This window comes from Macaca thibetana, chromosome 7 (assembly GCF_024542745.1).
Source record: "Macaca thibetana thibetana isolate TM-01 chromosome 7, ASM2454274v1, whole genome shotgun sequence".
Lineage (NCBI taxonomy): Eukaryota > Metazoa > Chordata > Mammalia > Primates > Cercopithecidae > Macaca > Macaca thibetana.
The window spans coordinates 100,769,682-100,787,246 of record NC_065584.1 but is presented as its reverse complement, the minus strand read 5'-3'; the positions used below and the strand labels follow the sequence as shown (position 1 = coordinate 100,787,246).

The window sequence follows — 17,565 nt, the reverse complement described above, 5'->3', positions numbered from 1 at the left end:
CTGTTGATTTTGCCCCCTGAATGCCCCTGAAACCATTCTCTTCTTGTCATCTCCCCTGCCACTGCTATAGCCCAAACCCTCTAGCCTCTCACCCAGGCAACTGCAGCAGTCTCCTAAAGGAGCTCCTCACCTCCAGTTGCTCTGTAGTCAAGTGACCTTTGAAACATAGATCAGATCTCACTCTTCATGGTATCACTGGCTTCCAGGATGTTAAGGGTAAAGTCCCCAAATGCGTGAGGATGCCATGCCCAATCTCCAGCTTCATTTCAAACACCAGCCCCCATTCTCTGAGCTCCAGACACAATGGCCTTTCCCTTTCTGAAGCCCCTCCAAGACACCCCGCCTTTTTTGTTGCTTTAGGACCTCTCCTATTGACACACTGGGCCTCCTTGTTTGGAATGGTGACCTGTCCATATAAGTTTGCCATACCATTTGGGCACAGTGCTTTAGACAGCAGGATGTCTAAAGACACTGGGTGACTCTACCCCCAGTCAGTGTCCCAAGCTATCCTTCTGCTCAACCACCTCCCTGGCCACCCCCATGGTTGAGGTCCCAGCATGGCCTGCCTGTGAGAAAGTCCCATTCAGACACAGAACACCAGTGAAGTGGCTACCACGTCTTCTGGCCCCGTTTCCAAGACCTTTCTTAAAAGTAAGGAAGCAGGGGACAGTGGAAGGAACATAAGATTTGCTTTTGACAGCTCTGGTTTGAATCCTGATTCTGCTACTCATTAGCTGTGTGACTCTGGGCAGGTTGCTTAACCTCTCTGAGACCCTTTTCCTGCTCTGTAATATGAATAGTCCAGTAGTTAAGAATGTGGGCTTTGAAATCTGGGTGCTTGGGTGTAAATTCCTCTTGCCACTGTATACTATCCTAGAGCTCTGAGCTTTAGTCTCATGAAAAAATGGGGATAATCAGTACCTCACGGACTGTTGTGACAAGTAAGATATCGCAAGTGCTTAGCACAAGTATGAGTCATTATTATCATGGAAATCATCCAGCATTGTGTTTGACACATTAGGGGCACTCCATAATTATTAGTTCACCACCACCCTCTCTTTTCCCAAGTCAAGCAAGATCCACATGCCAAAGTCCTGATGACATGGAGACTTCAACTCCAGGTCTCTTCACAGATCTGGGTGTGGGTATACCACCCAAAAAGGCAATGTTCACGACCCAAGATAAATGGCTTCCTTCTCCTAGGAACATTGCTCAGCTGAAAGGCTGTTTACACCTGACAATAACCCAGTAAGGGTGGAGGAATTCCTTTCTGAAGATTTGCTCATTCATAAAAAGTCCTCCAGGTATAAAACAACAACAAAAAAGGTATTCTCAAAACTGTAGCCTGGCAGAGTGAGTCTGAGAGATGCAGACCAGCCAGCCACACCTAGGAACACTGTTGGCCTCTCTGGGAACGCTGTTGGCCTCTCTGGGAATGCCATCTACCAGGAAAGCAGCCAGGGATGTCAGACGACAGGAACCCCCGAGGTGGCATGGGATCAATGGGGGAATAAAGACCTGGCAACTTGGGAGGCGGGGGGAAGGTACAGGGGACACAGAGGCTTGAAGCTGGATAGTAGAGGCTACAACATGGAGTGCTAAGGAGGGGGCCGGTGGGGAAGGAAAGCAGGAAACAATGAGAACAGAGGAAGAGCCCCGCTAACTTCTCTCAGCTGCTCTGCATTTAGACAAGGGATATTCCCCATTCTGCACCAATACCAGGTCCAGTTACTCTCCGGCTGCCCTAGGGTCTCTCCCACCACCTGCCTCCAAAAACCAGGCTGCTATCCAGGGCGAGGGTCAACATGAGGCCGGGTGCGGTGGCTCACACCTGTAATCCCAACACCTTGGGAGGTGGAGGTGGGTGGATCGCTTGAGTCCAGGAGCTTGAGACCAGCCTCGGCAGCACAGTGAGACCTCCATCTCTAATTTTTTTTTTTTTTTTTTTGAGACGGAGTCTCGCTGTGTCGCCCAGGCTGGAGTGCAGTGGCGCGATCTCGGCTCACTGCAAGCTCCGGTTCACGCCATTCTCCCGCCTCAGCCTTCGAGTAGCTGGGACTACAGGCGCCCGCCACCACACCAGGCTAGTTTTTTGTATTTTTTTTTTTTTTTTTTTTTTTTGAGACGGAGTCTCGCTCTGTCGCCCAGGCTGGAGTGCAGTGGCCGGATCTCAGCTCACTGCAAGCTCCGCCCCCCGGGTTTACGCCATTCTCCTGCCTCAGCCTCCCGAGTAGCTGGGACTACAGGCGCCCGCCACCTTGCCCGGCTAGTTTTTTGTATTTTTTAGTAGAGGCGGGGTTTCACCGTGTTAGCCAGGATGGTCTCGATCTCCTGACCTCGTGATCCGCCCGTCTCGGCCTCCCAAAGTGCTGGGATTACAGGCTTGAGCCACCGCGCCCGGCCGTTTTTTGTATTTTTAGTAGAGACGGGGTTTTACCATGTTAGTCAGGATGGTCTCGATCTCCTGACCTCATGATCCACCCGCCTCAGCCTCCCAAAGTGCTGGGATTACAGGCTTGAGCCACCACACCCGGCCTCTAATTTTTTTTTAAAGGGTCATCATGTAATGTCTAGGAAGGCTAGACTCACATGCAGGGAGGGGCCCTCCGTGAGCCACAGCATGGGGCCCCACCACCAACACAGTGGTCATGGGTTTGGTTTTAGCAGAGCTTGTTCAAAGAGTATTCCAAGGTGGCTGTGGGGAAGAACCAGGTAAGACTTGGCTGACTGTTCTCTCCAGCTCCAGAGTAGAAGTTCATGGAAGAAATTCTCAACAATGCTACAGAAGGTGCTGGTGCCCCCGGAGGCAGCCACATCCCTCAGTCATCCTGGAGAAATCCAAGGGGTAAAGAGATACAGAGAGAGCACATGTCATAAACCTCGCTGCAAGTTATCAGACAAACAAGGGTTCAATCGCGTGGTACCTGCGGGGCCCATGAGTGCTTGCCTGGGCCTACCCTCATTAGAGCTGGCCTGGCAGCTCCAACAGCTCTTAGACTGTTTTTCAGTCCAAGACTTGCTTTATGAAGACAAAAAGGAATTCAGACACTCTCATCTGCGTGCCCTTGCTTTCTCTGGCAAAAATCATCTCCATCACCTAGATAGAGCATTTTTCTGTGAATTCTTTGCTTTAAATGTTCATTTTGAGGCCAGGTGTGGTGGCTTAAGCCCATAATCCCAGCACTTTGGTGGATCACCTGATGTTGGGAATTCGAGACCAGCCTGACCAACATGGAGAAACCCCGTCTCTATTGAAACTACAAAATTAGCCAGGCAAGGTGGCACATGCCTGTAATCCCAGCACTTTGGGAGGCTGAGGCAGGAGAATCACTTGAACCTGGGAGGCAAAGGTTTCGGTGACCTAAGATCACACCATTACACTCCAGCCTGGGCAGTAAGAGTGAAACTCCGTCTCGAAAAAATAAAATAAAATAATAAGTGTGCATTTGGGGGCCTTTTGACATCAATTCAACTCTTTGGGTAAAATATATTTCAGAAAAACAACTGTGAACCTGGGCAACATGGCAAGACATTGTCTCTACAAAAAATAAAAAAATTAGCCAGGCATGGTGATGCATGCCTATAGTTCCAGCTACTTGGGAGGCTGAGGTGGGAGGATCACTTGAGCCCAGGAGTTTGAGGCTGTAGTGAGCCATGATCATGCCACTGTGCTCCAGCCTAGGCAACAGAATAAGACTCCGTCTCCAAAAAAAAAAAAAAGAAAAGAAATGAAAAGAAAAGCAACTGTGAATAGGCTGAGGATCAATGAGGGGACTGACTCTCAGCAAAAGAAAAACCAGTAAGGACCAGGTCAGCCATTCTCCAGACACTTCAGGCAAGCAGCCCAAACCAAAGGAGGAAAAACTACGCATTCAGTTGTTCAACTGCCTCAGCATTGTTAATATATTCACCTGAAGTAGAGATGTTTTGAGACTTAATGATCATCATTAATATCCCTCTGCACCCCCTTCTTCCTACCACTTGGGAATCTTTGGGGCATAGTTAGGTTCACAGCCACCTACAAGGAAGGTCCCAGGTTGTCATTCTTCATACCTTAAAGGAATTTTCCTGATGCTAACACACTCCCAGGTGTTTCACAGAATTCCACTAAAGCTGGGGGGTAAGATTCTTCTGTCATCTTCTCATCCTAGCCACAACCTCAACCAGTATGTACCATACTCCTGCCAGGAGATTCAACTGCACCAACACCAGGTGCACAGTTCCCCATTGACCTACCCACTCCTCGTCCTCTGCCCCGTCCCCCTGCTCTCGGATCTCCGCTGCAGCCCGCTCCGAACACTTTTGGGCCATGATGTTGTCTGTCCAGGATGCCCCTGTCTTTCCATCACCAGCGAAATTACACTTTGTCACTGTTCCAGCCTCAAGTTTGGCCAGTGAATCTGAAAGAAGAGATGAAGCTGAATGTCCTCTGTCCCTGTGGTGGAAACATAGCGAGGGCTGGGCCCATTGTGGTGGGGTCCCCTAGGCCTGAGTTAAGCCACTGTTTTTTCCAGGCCTAGATGTGGTCAGTGAATCCCTGGGTGGGATCCCCAAGGTATGGTGGGGAGAGGTCGCTCACAGGAACCATGGGATTGGGTGGCACCTGGGGATCCAGGCTGTCGAGCCTAATGGCCCCAGGGAACCTGTGCAGGGATTTAGGAGTAAATCTCCGGGGCTTGGTTGTGTCCCCACGGAGGCCAGACCTTGCCTGCTCCCATGAGCTCTAGACATTAGGGAGGCCGAGAGCTCCCATGGGCCACACAGGAATGGTGGGCCACAGTGAGGGTTGCACTGCTCACCCAGGAAGGGACCATCGCCCCGAGTCTTCAGCCGTACCCCGGTCCCCAGCTCGAGCTCCATTGCCTCCATCTCCGACTCGGGCATCCAGAACGCCACTGTGTGGTCGGGGGTGAGGCTCTCTGTCAGTGCCAGCAGCTCTGGCTTGTTGACCAGCCCCTTCAGCGCCTCAGGCGTGAGCCTGTCAGTGTCCCCCTTGGCTTCCACCTCTGCAGGCACAGAGCACAGGAGGGTCATTATCACTGTGGCAGCAAGCACTTCCGCAGGGCCTCTCAAGAGCCAGGTGAGGGCTGAGTGGTTCCAAGCTCAGTCACCCGGAGGCTGGGACTCGGTGCCCATTCTGCGAGTCCTCAACAAGGAACTCCACAGCAGAGGCGGACAGGCATGGGCTGGGGACAGGCAGCCTGGTGCAGATCTGGGCTCCACAATAACTTGGACAAGTTACATCACCTCTCTGTACCCGAAAAATAGGATAAAATCGGTACCTACCTGACAGGACTGACATGACATATAAAGGAAATAAAGCACGTAGCACAGCGCCTGGCATGTGGACGCCTCAGTGAGCGTTCATATGTTTTCACTATTCCCATCTTACAGATGAGAAAACCAAGGCTTAGAGAAGTTCAGTAATTAGCTCAAGGTCACATAGTAGTAGAGGAGGCAGGATTCAAAGCACCCCAACACAATTCCATCTTGAGACCCCGGTGGCCAGGAAGGGTTCTGTCCAAGCCCTCAGGGTCTCCTTCGCTGGGGTGAGGTCTACTGGAACCAGGAGTAAACTCTGGTAGTCCCCCTCCTCTTTCCTGTTCCTGGCAGAGTTCGTGGGGTAAGGGAGGAGTCCTAAATCCAGGTGCTGGATTAGGGGAGGGGCACTCCTGGACTGTGAAGTGGGCCCAGCCTCACAGGGCTGGGTGTTCACAAGGCCACGCCCCAGCACAGCAATCCCGGAGCTTGTCCCACAGGCTGCCTGTGCCACGCCAAGCCCAGGTGGCTGCACTTTGCTGAAGAACATCCCAGTCAACCCATGAACACATTTCATGGAGCACATTTCATTCATGGGGTACAACCTCAGCCGACCTCTGTCAGGGATGCCTTCTGGGACTGCACAAGTGGCTGCCCCCACAGGACCGCTCCATTCTCCTCAGCCCTCTGCCCGACACTGGCTAGACGGGGCATCTCACCTTCTTTGCAAGGTAACAGAAGCCATCAAGTGGGGCCTCTCACTTCCCTGACACCACTTACCTGTCAACTCACTTTTTTTTTTTAGATGGAGTCTCACTCTGTCACCCAGGCTGGAGTGCAGTGGCACAATCTCAGCTTATTGCAACCTCTGCCTCCTGGGTTTGAGCAATTCTCCTGCCTTAGCCTCCCGAATAGATGGGATTACAGGTGTGCGCCACCACACCTGGCTAATTTTTGTATTTTTGGTAGAGACGGGGTTTCACCATGTTGGCCAGGAGGGTCTCAAACTCCCAACCTCAGGTGATCCACCCACCTCAGCCTCCCAAAGTGCTGGGATTACAGGCGTGAGCCACCACGCCAAGCCATCAACTCACTTCTGACCACACAAAACATCTCCTCTTTTCTTCAGTCTCAAAGGACAGGAGGCCTCTCCTCCTGCCTCAAGCCAGCTCCTCCATCTGGGCTGCAGACCCCTTCCCACCTCCTGAGGACCTGTCTCTCTCTCCCTACTCCTTGACCTTTCCTCAAGGCCTTCCTGCATTCTGGCTTTGACACCTACTGCTCCAGACCCCGTGTACCCCCACCAGAGTCACCGGTGAGCTCTTAACCGGCAAACCTCTTGGATGCTCCATATCTCAGACCTAACTAACCCTTGGGCAGTGCCTGACCCCATTGTTAGCTCCTCACGCCTGTTCCCCTTGGCTTCAAGGGGCTTTAGAGACATGACACCTTCCCCATCCCTCGGACCTTTCAGTGGTTCCATCTCCTGCTCTTCCTTCTCCATCCACCTCCCGTTGTTGCTGTTTCCCAAGACAACCTCCTGGGCCCACTTCTTTTCTCCTCCTGGGTAACTTGGTCCACTTCCATAGCTTCAATACTCTCAATGTGCTGCAGCCCAGTTCTCTCCCCAAGTTCTAGAACTGTCCTCCAAGGCCTCAGTGGACCTCTACCCAGCAGTGCTCCTGGCAACTCAAACTCGGTGTGTTCCAAACAGATCTCCTCTACACAAACCTCTCACTCCTCCATTCCCCTGAGCCTGGCACCCATGCCCAACCTCTGGTGTCATCACGACTCCTTCCTCTTCCTCCCCAATAGCCAAGCCAACAGGCCACTGTGCCTCCTCTAGCTTGAGCTGCTCCAGTCTCTGCACCCCCACTGACAGGTCCTTAATCCTGGCCTTCTTATCTCTGTCCTAGGTGACCATAACAGCTTCTTCACAGGCCTCGCTGGGCTCCAGGCTATTTGCCTCCCTGGGGATTTTCAAACACAGACCTGATCATGTCACTTGCCTACTTAAAACCACTCACTACAGGGCTGCCCTGCACCCTCGGTTAGAGCTGAGCTCCTCAGTGCCTGCTCTTCCTGCTGCCTGCCCTGCATGGCTTCTCATACCTGGGTCAGGAGCTCTTCAACTTCCAGGCATTGGGCACCCTCTGCCTCTCTGAAACACCCTGCAAATCCCTGGCACCTGGCTGACCTCTGCTTATCTTTCAGGATTCAGTCCTGGTATTCCCTGCTCCAGGGCGTCCCCAGTCATGCCTGCCTGGGCTCAGAACCCTTCACAGGATCCAGGCCCAGGCCTCTCTATCTCCTCTACTGGACCGAGAACATTTCAAGTATACGACTGGGTTTTGTTCATCCCTGGACCCCTCAGTATGTGGCACAAGGGCTGGCACATGATATAGATGATCCCTAATGTTCAGAGAGTCAATGAGTAACTGAAGGCATGAATGAATAAAGTGATGGCGTCCCACTCAACCTCAAAACCTTCTCACCCAGGGGCAGACAGCAAAGAGGCCCTACCAGAGACAAAATTAGGAAGAAGAACAAGATCATGGAGGGTCTGCTATGGTCAGAATGTATCCCCCAAAATTCATATGTTGACAGGAGGCTGAGGCAGGAGAATCACTTGAGCCTGAGAGGTGGAGGTTGCAGTGAGCCAAGATCGAGCCACTCACTCCAGCCTGGGTGACAGAGCCAGACTTTGTCTCAGACAGAAAAAGAAAAGAAAAACAAAGAGACAAACTCAGCTGTCTTTCCTCCACTGACGGAGTATGGACGTAATGCCTAGAAGTAAAGTGGCCACTGAAAAGTATTATTATTATTATTATTATTACTATTATTTTTTTGAGACAGAGTCTCACTCTGTTGCCCAGGCTAGAGTGCAGTGGTGGGATCTCGGCTCACTGCAACCTCCACCTCCAGGGTTCAAGCAATTCTCTTTCCTCAGCCTCCCAAGTAGCTGGGATTACAGGCGCCTGCCACCACGCCTGGCTAATTTTTGTATTTTTAGTAGAGACGGGGTTTCACCATGTTGGCCAGGCTGGTCTCGAACTCCTGACCTCAAGTGATCCACCCACCTCGGCCTCTCAAAGTGCTGGGATTACAGGCGTGACCCACCGCACTCACCCTAAAATTTTTTTAAAAAAGAAAAAAATCATACGTTGAAACTTAATCACCAACGTGATAGTATTAAGAGGTGGGTCCTTTATGAGGTGAGAAGGTCATGGCATATGAGTGGGATGAGTGCCTTTACAGAAGAGGTTGAAGACAGAGCTGCCTTGCCTTCTGCCATGTGGGACTCAGCAAGAAGGCGCCGTCTCTGAAGCACAAAGCAAGCTCTCACCAGACACCGAATCTGCTGGCACCTTGACCTTGGACTTCCCTGCCTCCAGAACTGTAAGCAAGACATTTTTGTTCTTAAGCAGGTGCGGTGGCACACACCTACAGTCCCAGCTATTCTGGAGGCTGAGGAGTGAGGATCACTTGAAGACTGTAGTGCGCTATGATTGCACCTGAGAATAGCCACTATACTCCAACCTGGGCTACATAGCAAAATCCAGCCACTAAAAATGCACAAAGAAATAAAAAATTTTTAAATTAAGAATACAATAAACAAACACATTTCTGTTGTTAATAAATCACCCAGCCTAAGCTATTTTGTTATATAACACGCATGGACTAAGAGCCCAGAACCAAATGAGGATTTGGGCAGTAAAACGGAGACCACCTAGGGCCTGGCCTGGGCTCTGCACAAAGGCAGTTAGAGCCCAAAGCCAGGTTTGTGGGTGATTCTGCCAGACACAGGAAATGGCAGGAGGTGGGAAGGCCAGCCTGCTCCCTGGGATGGAGGGGAGGAAACGGGGATCCTCTGAGTGAATGGGAGGCAGGAAGGAGTCCAGCCCCAGGAGTGGGTGGGGAAGCCTCAGGCCACACACAGGGCTTCAGCATCAAGCAGGATGAGAAGACACTTTCCAGGGGCCAAGAGGCTCAGAAGACAAAGGCTGCCACACTGCAGGAGGGCCCTGAGGGAGGGAGGAAGGGCAGAGGATACCTACTGTAGGATGACATGAGGAAGCCCGTGTTCACCTTCCTGGTGGCACTGAAGTTGGGCTCGATTTCATTTCCCTTGGCGTCGAATTTACGGCGATGGATGTGACCGGGCCGGATATACAGCACATAGTAGCGCTCCTGGGGCCAGGCAGACAGAGAGTGAGGGAGGCGGCCTCATCCCACAACACACACACTCTGGGCTCTGGCTGCAGCCCCGCCAACCTCACATCTACCCTGGAAGCCCACCTCAGCTCCAAAAGATGTTCAAGCTAGACAGACGCCCCAACCCCACCAAATATTTATTCATTCATGGGTTCACAAGAGCACCTGCCACATATAATGAGCCCTGCTAGAAGTTCCTAACAGGGCAAGCCCAGGGCTTCCACACAGCCAAAGACCAAGAGTATATACAGAAAACCGTAACTTGGGCTGGGTGCAGTGACTCACGCCTGTAATCCCAGCACTCTGGGAGGCCATGGCAGGTGGATCACGAGGTCAGGAGTTCAAGACCAGCCTGACCAGCATGGGGAAACCCTGTCTCTACTAAAAATACAAAAAATTAGTCAGGCGTGGTGGCAGGTGCCTGTAATTCCAGCTACTCAGGAGGCTGAGGCCAGAGAATCGCTTGAACCCAGGAGGCAGAGGTTGCAGTGAGCCAAGATCATGCCATTGTACTCCAGCTTGGGCAACAGAGCAAGATTCCATCTCAAGAAGAAAAGAAAGAAAGAAAAGAAAGAAAAAAGAAAGAAAATCATAACTCGGCCAGGCAAGGTGGCTCATGCCTGTCATCCCAGCACTCTGGGAGGCCAAGGTGGGTGGGTCACTTGAAGTCAGGAGTTCGAGACCAGCCTGGCCAGCATGATGAAACTCTGTCTCTATCAAAAATATAAAAAATTAGCGAGGTGTGGTAGCATGCTCCTGTAATCCCAGCTACTCAGGAGGCTAAGGCAGGAGAATCGCTTGACACCAGGAGGCGGAGGTTGCTATAAGCTGAGATCATGCCACTGTACTCCAGCCGGGGTGACATCTCAAAAAAACAAAACAAAACAAAACAAAATCCATAACCCAAGTCCGAGGACCCCAAATACCATGGAGCAGGAATGGGTACTGCCAAGGTACAATGGAAAGGGCACTGAAAAGGAGCCCTGGGTGAGGGTAGCCACTCTGCCCCTTCCAGCAGATGCAGTGCGTGGGACAAGCCACTCAGTTTCCCCAACACATGGGGATAACGCGATGTCTGTGTTTAAGAATATTATGAGGGTTCAACGAGATAACAGAGGGGCAAGCACAGTGCCAAGTGTGAAGTGTGCTGTAAATGCTATTTGCCAGTTGTTCAAGGCAGGTGGGTGAAATGCTCCCAGGGCCTGAAGAACAGGTGGCCACTTCCTGGTAGAATCAATAAAGATGAAGTCTTGGAGGGTGAGGAAGTCTGCCAACTGTGGGAATAAGAAGCCGTAGGAAGAATATTAAAAGCCTGGGACAGTATAGGAAATAAAAGTCAAGAGGCCCCTGTGCATGTTTGAGCCACGCAGGGCACCTGGAGGCCTTCTGGGAGCCCAGGCTGGGAAAGCAAGTGAGCTTGGTTCAGGACAGGCCTTGAGTTGGCATTTGGAGTTTGGATTTTATCTGATGGACAAGGAATCCTGAAAGGTTTCTGAGCAGCAGTGAGACCCTCAGATATGTATTTCTGGAAAGACATTTGTCCTGTTGGCAGCAGGGCAGGGATGAGCTCTGGGGACAGCCAGAAGGCAGAGGGACAGGTGCAAGGTTTTATCAGGACAGGCTGAGGGCCCATCTGAGGTAAGCAGCCATGGAAAGAGGAAGGGAAGGCAGGGGAGGGGGAGGAATGGGCAAGGGAGGAGCCCAGTGGGACCTGGCATTGCTTTCCTGGGGAGGAGACAGTGAGGGTTCGCAGCCTGGTGGCTGGGAGGGCAACTGAACCGTCACCAGGAATGGAACTCAGAGGAGGCAAGTTTTAAGAGGGGCTAGGAGAAGGCCCTGCCTGAGGGCAGCTGAGGCAAGTAAGCCCCATATCAGCATGGAGACACTGCTGGGCTCTCCTGGGCAGGCTGGTTAGGGGCTCTGAGGGGTGTTCCCACCTGCTGATTGTGTGCTAAGGAGGGGAGGGTGCAGCAAAATACCACCTGACATGAAAATAGTGCTGAGTGTTCTCGTGGGGTATAGTAGGGACATGCAGGCTCCACGTAGCACCAGGGCTCTGGCCCTACTGGAGGGGACATTTTTAGAGACGAAGGTCAGTTATAGAGACCAAGGAGATAAGGTGGTCAGCACATCTAGGTGGGGCTATTTGAAAGGGGAATGGAAAGTCAGAACTAGCACTCAGAAAAAAGACACAGGCTAGTAGTGGATGGTGAATGCCAGGTGTACCCACAGACACCTGAGATGGGGTGGTGACACGGGGCATGACCCCAGGAGGCTGAGAGGGCAAAGGCAGCCAGGACATCAACATGGGAACTGAAGCCCCAGACAGTGTCTGAGTTTACATTCAGGCAAGACTGGGGTTTATGGCCTGGTCCGCCTTCTCAGCCATGACCCAGGCTCTTCTGGCAAGAACACAGGCCCTCCCACCTGTCTGCTGCCCAACACAGCCTTAAACTATTCTGCTTCCAGCTGGTGGTCCCATTTGGCTGTAAATCTCCTGACCTACTTCCCACTTGCTTTCTAAGCCCATCAAGAATCCCCACTCATGGCACTGGAAGGACCCAGCACAAGGAGATGCCACAGTGGGTAACGACCGTGAAGTCAATGCCTTCTAGCTAGCACTGAGGAAGCATCCTCACCTTCCTGCCATGAGCGTCCAAGATGCTGTGCCGAGATACATCGATCAGTTCTCCCTCCAGCAGGACACCATCTCCCCTGGGGATGAAGGGAAAGAAAGGATAGTCGGTTCTGTCACTCCTCAGGAAATCTCACCTGTGTCTCCTATTCACCCAACCCTGAGCAGGCTGGGTATTGAGCAGTTCCCTTCCCCGTGCTTCCTACACAGGGGTCTCCAACCCTGCAAGGGTCCCAAAGGCTGGGGCATTGCCCAGATGCCAGGAGGAACCTTGTCAGGCTGTCCTAAGATCAAGTTACGGCCCCCTCCTACAAGGCCACTGGGAGTTACTGGAACCAGAGTCTCAGTCTTATCTACAAAATGGCGAGGAAAACAGCCGCCTCACTCTGCTCCTCTGATGATGACACAAGATCATGTGTGTGAAGGTGTTTTGTAAGCTATTAAGTGCTTACTAAATATAAAATATTTTACTTTTTTATTGGGCCAAATGTGAGGGTAGGTATCTAAGCTGCAATAAGCTATTTTCCCTTTCCACCTGTTTTTAAACACTCTCATATTCCTGTTCTCATTCATATCCAGGTGGTCATTAATCCGAGGAAAAGGTTATTTCTGAGAGGTGAAGAACCCAAAACTCAGGAGTCTGGGACTAGCGCAAGATCACACAGTCCTTCACTGAGGGGAAGTGGACCCCTGGCTTCCTGAATCTGGTTTTCATAAAAGCAGAACCTGGAGGCTTCCTTTTTTGCATCCACAGAAATGGAGAAGGGTGGGGACAGCTGAAGATGACAGTGGAAGAGGGATGGGAGTGGGAAGTGAAAACTCTACCTAACTTGTCTCTATCCAATCCATCCCCACCCCCCCGGGCAATTATTTTTCTAAATATTTAACTGACAAAGACTATATATTCAAGGTGCACAACGCGATGATTTAAGTACACACTATGTAATGATTACCACAAATTAATGAACACACCCACCAGACCCCATGCTGTACATTAGATCCCCAGAAATTGTTTATTCTGTAACTGAAAGTTTGTACCCTTGATCATTTCCCCACCCCCATCCCCACTCCCATCCACTATCCCCTGGCAATCACTGTTCACTGCTCTACTGTTTCTTTTCTTTTGACAGAGTCTCCCTCCGTTGCCCAGGCTGGAGTGCAGTGGCACAATCTTGGCTCACTGCAACCTCCACCTCCCGGGTTCAAGCGATTCTCAGGCCTCAGCCTTCCAGATGGCTGGGATTACAGGTACCTGCCACCACGCCTCGCTAATTTTTGTATTTTTAGTAGAGACAGGGTTTCACCATCAGGCTGGTCTCAAACTCCTAACCTCAAGTGATCCACTTGCCTTGGCCTCCCAAAGTGCTGGGATTACAGCGGTGAACCACAGCGCCCGGTCTGTTCTGCTGTTTCTATGGTTCCACCCCTTTATAGATTCCACATACGAGATCACACAGTATTTGTCTTTCTGTGTCTGGCTTATTTCACTTAGCACAATTCTTTAGTGCAATTGGAAATGGAATGGTCCGTTCCGCCTCATAACCCTGTGACGACAGGGCCTGGCCCTCCAAATCCTCCTCACCCAGGCAGGCCCTGCTCTGGACCAGCACGCCCGCTGTTCCCGCCACAGCACGGCCAGTGTCCCTTCTGGGGCAGCGCATGAGCCTGGGCAAAAGCAGCGCGGCAAGCAGCTGGAGTTTATAGTTATGGGGGTGGGGTAGGGCCGGAGGTCGGCGTGAGGCGAAGCACAGCCTTCCGAGTCCTGTCTGGGGGTCGGGACCCCCTCTCAAGGGCAGGAGGACATGCGGGGAGCTTTAAGCCGATCTGTGTCATGGGGTCGCAGGGCGGGCGCGGTGGCAGGGGCGCCGGGAGGGGTGGACTGGAGGCGGAGAGGCGGCTTTGGCAACCCCAGTTTTTCTCCACCCGCATCCCATCCCCCGATCCTGGAGCGGGGTTCGAGCCGGGGCAGACGAGGCCGACCCGAGGCCGTGCGCCCAGGCCTACCCCTGGTGGGCGGAGGGGTCCCAGGCCCCTGGTAGCCGGACGCTCTGCACCGCCTTGTTCCGAAGCGCGCCGTCGTGGTAGATGCGGCTCATTCTCCCGACCGCCCAGGCACCCGCGCAGAGCCGGCGCACCGGGCTGGGGGCGCGGCGCGGGAAGCGCTGCAGGACGCGCTGGGGACCAGCGATTCCCAGCCGGCGGATCCGGGAATGGCGCGGCCCGGCCCTCCGGCGTTCCTCGGCGGTATTTAAAGGGACCGAGCTCCATTCCTGCCCGCCAGGCCGCGCGCGGCAGGGGTTGGGCTTCCGGGAGGACCCTGGCTGGGGGCTTAGCACAGTGGGGCAGAAAGGCCATGCCTTTCTCTTGTCTCTCTCTCTTCCTCATTCCTAGAGGAAGATTCCTGCCCCAGCACACGCAACAAGGGAAATTGAGGCCCCGAGATCCTATTAAAGAAGATCCTTTGTAGGATTAGCCCGTGAAGGATGGGTTTCTGGGAAGCAGGAATGGAGAACAGCCACTGGGGAGAATTGGGTGGTCAGCTTAGAAGCTGTCCGTTATGCCCTGCCGGCGGCCCTACAATGGCTGAGTCAGGCATCCCAGGGATCTGTGACCAGGGAGCTGGGGCATGGGTGTCAGAACAGAGACGCCTAAGTTTGAATCCCAGCTGTGAGCTTGGGCAAGATCCTCAACCTCTCTGAGCCCATGCTTCTTCCTCTGTAAAATGGGGTCGGTATCAGGAGGATTGTAAAGTTTAACGAGCTCACTCTTTTTACAATATAGCATTGCCCTCCCTCCTTCTTCCCGCACAGCTCCTGAACTCCTCCCTGGTCCCACAGTGCCCTTTGCCCAAGTATGTCATAGTCCATAGGTGCATTTTCCAAGCCTGGTACAGGAGATTCTTCTGACCCTGGGATTGCTGAAGAATCTTGTTCTTCTGTTTGGTTTCTTCGTGCCAGACCTCGGGGCAGGTGGGCCCATTCAGGGAGGCCAGGTGTAACCCCGGTGAGGGTGGGGCGGCATTTAAAGGGGGTGGTGGCCAGGCAGATGCCTAGGAGTCCAGCATGAGCTGTCAATGTTGGAAGAAGCAAGCACTTTCTCCCTTCCCTGCTACACACACACACACACACACACACACACACACACACACACCCCATGACTTTCTTGGGTCCTAGGCACTTTTGTTTTCAAGGGACCCTTTCTCCATTAAAAATTTTTTAAAAATTATATCTTACCACTGGGTTGGCATAAAGATGAATATATGAATTTTATATATTTTATTTTATTTTTTTGAGACAGAGTCTTGGTATATTGCCCAGGCTGGAGTGCGGTGGTGCAATCTTGGCTGACTGTAACCTTTGTCTCCCAGGTTCTAGTGATTCTCCTGCCTCAGCCTCCCGAGTAGCTGGGATTACAGGCGCTCACCACCACACCCAACTAATTTTTGTATTTTTAGTAGAGATGGGGTTTCACCATGTTGGCCAGCCTGGTCTCAAACTCCTGACCTCATGTGATCTGCCTGCCTTGGCCTCCCAAAGTGCTAGGATTACAGGCCTGAGCCACTGCTCCTGGCCTGATGTATTTTCTTCAACCTAAACATATATATATTTTTTTCTGCATACAATCATCCATTACTAAACATATTTTTAGGAAGAAAGAGCACCTGTAGTCCCAGCTACTCAGGAGGCCAAAGTGGGAGGATCACTTGAGCCCAGAAGTTTGAGTCCAGCCTAGGCAACATAGCAAAACCCTGTCTATTAAAAAAAAAAAAATTAATGAAATTAAATTTAAATTTCAAAAGAATAAAAACATTTTGTGGACCACTAAAAGTATGATGGGCCTAATGGATGAATCAGTTCCACTCCTATCTGGCCTACCTGGCTGCCTGGTATATGTCTGAGAAGGAAAAACATAGAAAAGCCCTACTGGAAAGCTCCTCTGGGCAGAACTGTCCCTTGGCCCTCTCTGCTCAAAACCCTCCAGCTGCTCCCAGCCAGCTGGCTGGCATGCCCTCCTCCTCTTTCCCCTTTCTGTGTCACGTTCCCCCTCACTGTGGCTCCAACTCTGAATAGCCATCTATGGTCGCCACTAACCACATGTGACTACTTAAATTTAGATTCTAATTGATTAAACCTAAATGAAATGTAAAACTCGATTCCTCACTTTCACTAGCCACATTTTGAAGTGCTCAATAGCAATGTGTGTTTAGCGACTACAAGACACAGAACATTTCTTCGTTGCAGAACATTCTATTGGACAGGGCTGCTCTACATCCTCTCAGGAAGAGTCATCTGCTTATTAGGCTCTGCAACTTCACCCCATCAGCACGATCTGCAAGCCAGGCACCAGCAAGACAGAGGAACCCAAAAGAACAAAAGGAAAATTTTGGAAAGGTTTTGACATTTATTTCCTAAAAAGCATCAATCATCATGGGAAAAAAAACCCAGAATTTTGTTGGACTTTCTTACATGTATTTTGCAGTTTAATAATGTCTCTATATTAAATTATAAACTACAAGGTACCATGGAGACAGTATCAAGTCATCTTCGATTAACACCATTCAACATTCGATTCCTACACTAACTCCCCTTGCTTTGATTTCTTCATCATCATCAAACTTTCTAAAACGTCCAGTTTTTTGTTGTTTTTTGTTTTCTTGAGGCAGAGTCTCACTTTGTCACTCAGGCTAGAGTGCAGTGGTGCAATCTTGGTTTACTGCAACCTCTGCGATTCTCCCACCTCAGCCTCCCAAGTAGCTGGGATTACAAGCGTGCACCACCACGTGCAGCTAATTTTTTTTTTTTTTTTTTTTTTTTTTTTTGAGATGGAGTCTTGCTCTGTCACCAGGCTGGAATACAATGGCGCGATCTTGACTCACTGCAACCTCTGCCTTCTGGGTTCAAGCGATTCTCGTGCCTCAGCCTCTCGAGTAGCTGGGATTACAGGCATGAGCCACCATGCCCAGATAATTTTTGTATTTTTAGTAGAGACAAGGTTTCACCATGTTGGCCAAGATGGTCTCAATCTCCTGACCTCAGGTGATCCGCCCACCTCAGCCTCCCAAACTGCTGGGATTACAGGTGTGAACCAGGGCGCCCGGCCCTTTTTTTTTTTTTTTTTTTAATTGTTAGCTTAAACAAATTTACAGCTACAGATGCCTAAGCTTTGGGCCTCTCAGTTCCATGAGCCCCTACTTAGGCCAGTGTTGGAAGGCTCTCATAACATGTTCACATGGCCATCCACTTTTGTAAAATTTTCATAGATGAAGCAATTTTGCTTCAAGCAGAGACTACTTTTTTTGCTCAGAATTCTCCTTTGCCTCATGTCAAGTGATGGTGGTATGAAATACGAGTGAGGGGAAGCTGACATGGAATACATTTAGTTTGGGTTTAGTGGAATACTTTTATGTGGTCTGTACTCTTTTCCACCTATAATTAAATTATTGCCAGCCATCCTGG

At 51.2% G+C, this 17,565-nt stretch overlaps 1 protein-coding gene across 2 annotated transcripts; it reads right to left on the bottom strand.

The window, feature by feature from the left end:
* Window positions 1-2,071: 2,071 nt before the first annotated feature.
* On the bottom strand, window positions 2,072-14,354 carry ARPIN (actin related protein 2/3 complex inhibitor). Of its 2 annotated transcripts, XM_050797697.1 has the most exons (6): window positions 14,114-14,354; window positions 12,114-12,189; window positions 9,318-9,450; window positions 4,800-5,006; window positions 4,237-4,400; window positions 2,072-2,828 (listed from the first exon to the last, which is right to left on the bottom strand). In XM_050797697.1, exons 1-6 carry the CDS (start codon window positions 14,203-14,205, stop codon window positions 2,820-2,822), a joined length of 681 nt encoding a protein of 226 aa, XP_050653654.1. In that variant the 5' UTR covers window positions 14,206-14,354; the 3' UTR covers window positions 2,072-2,819. The 2 variants fall into 2 exon arrangements, with proteins under 2 accessions (XP_050653654.1, XP_050653653.1); XM_050797696.1 differs by lacking the exon at window positions 2,072-2,828 and having other exon boundaries at window positions 3,872-4,400.
* Between the last annotated feature and the right edge of the window lie 3,211 nt (window positions 14,355-17,565).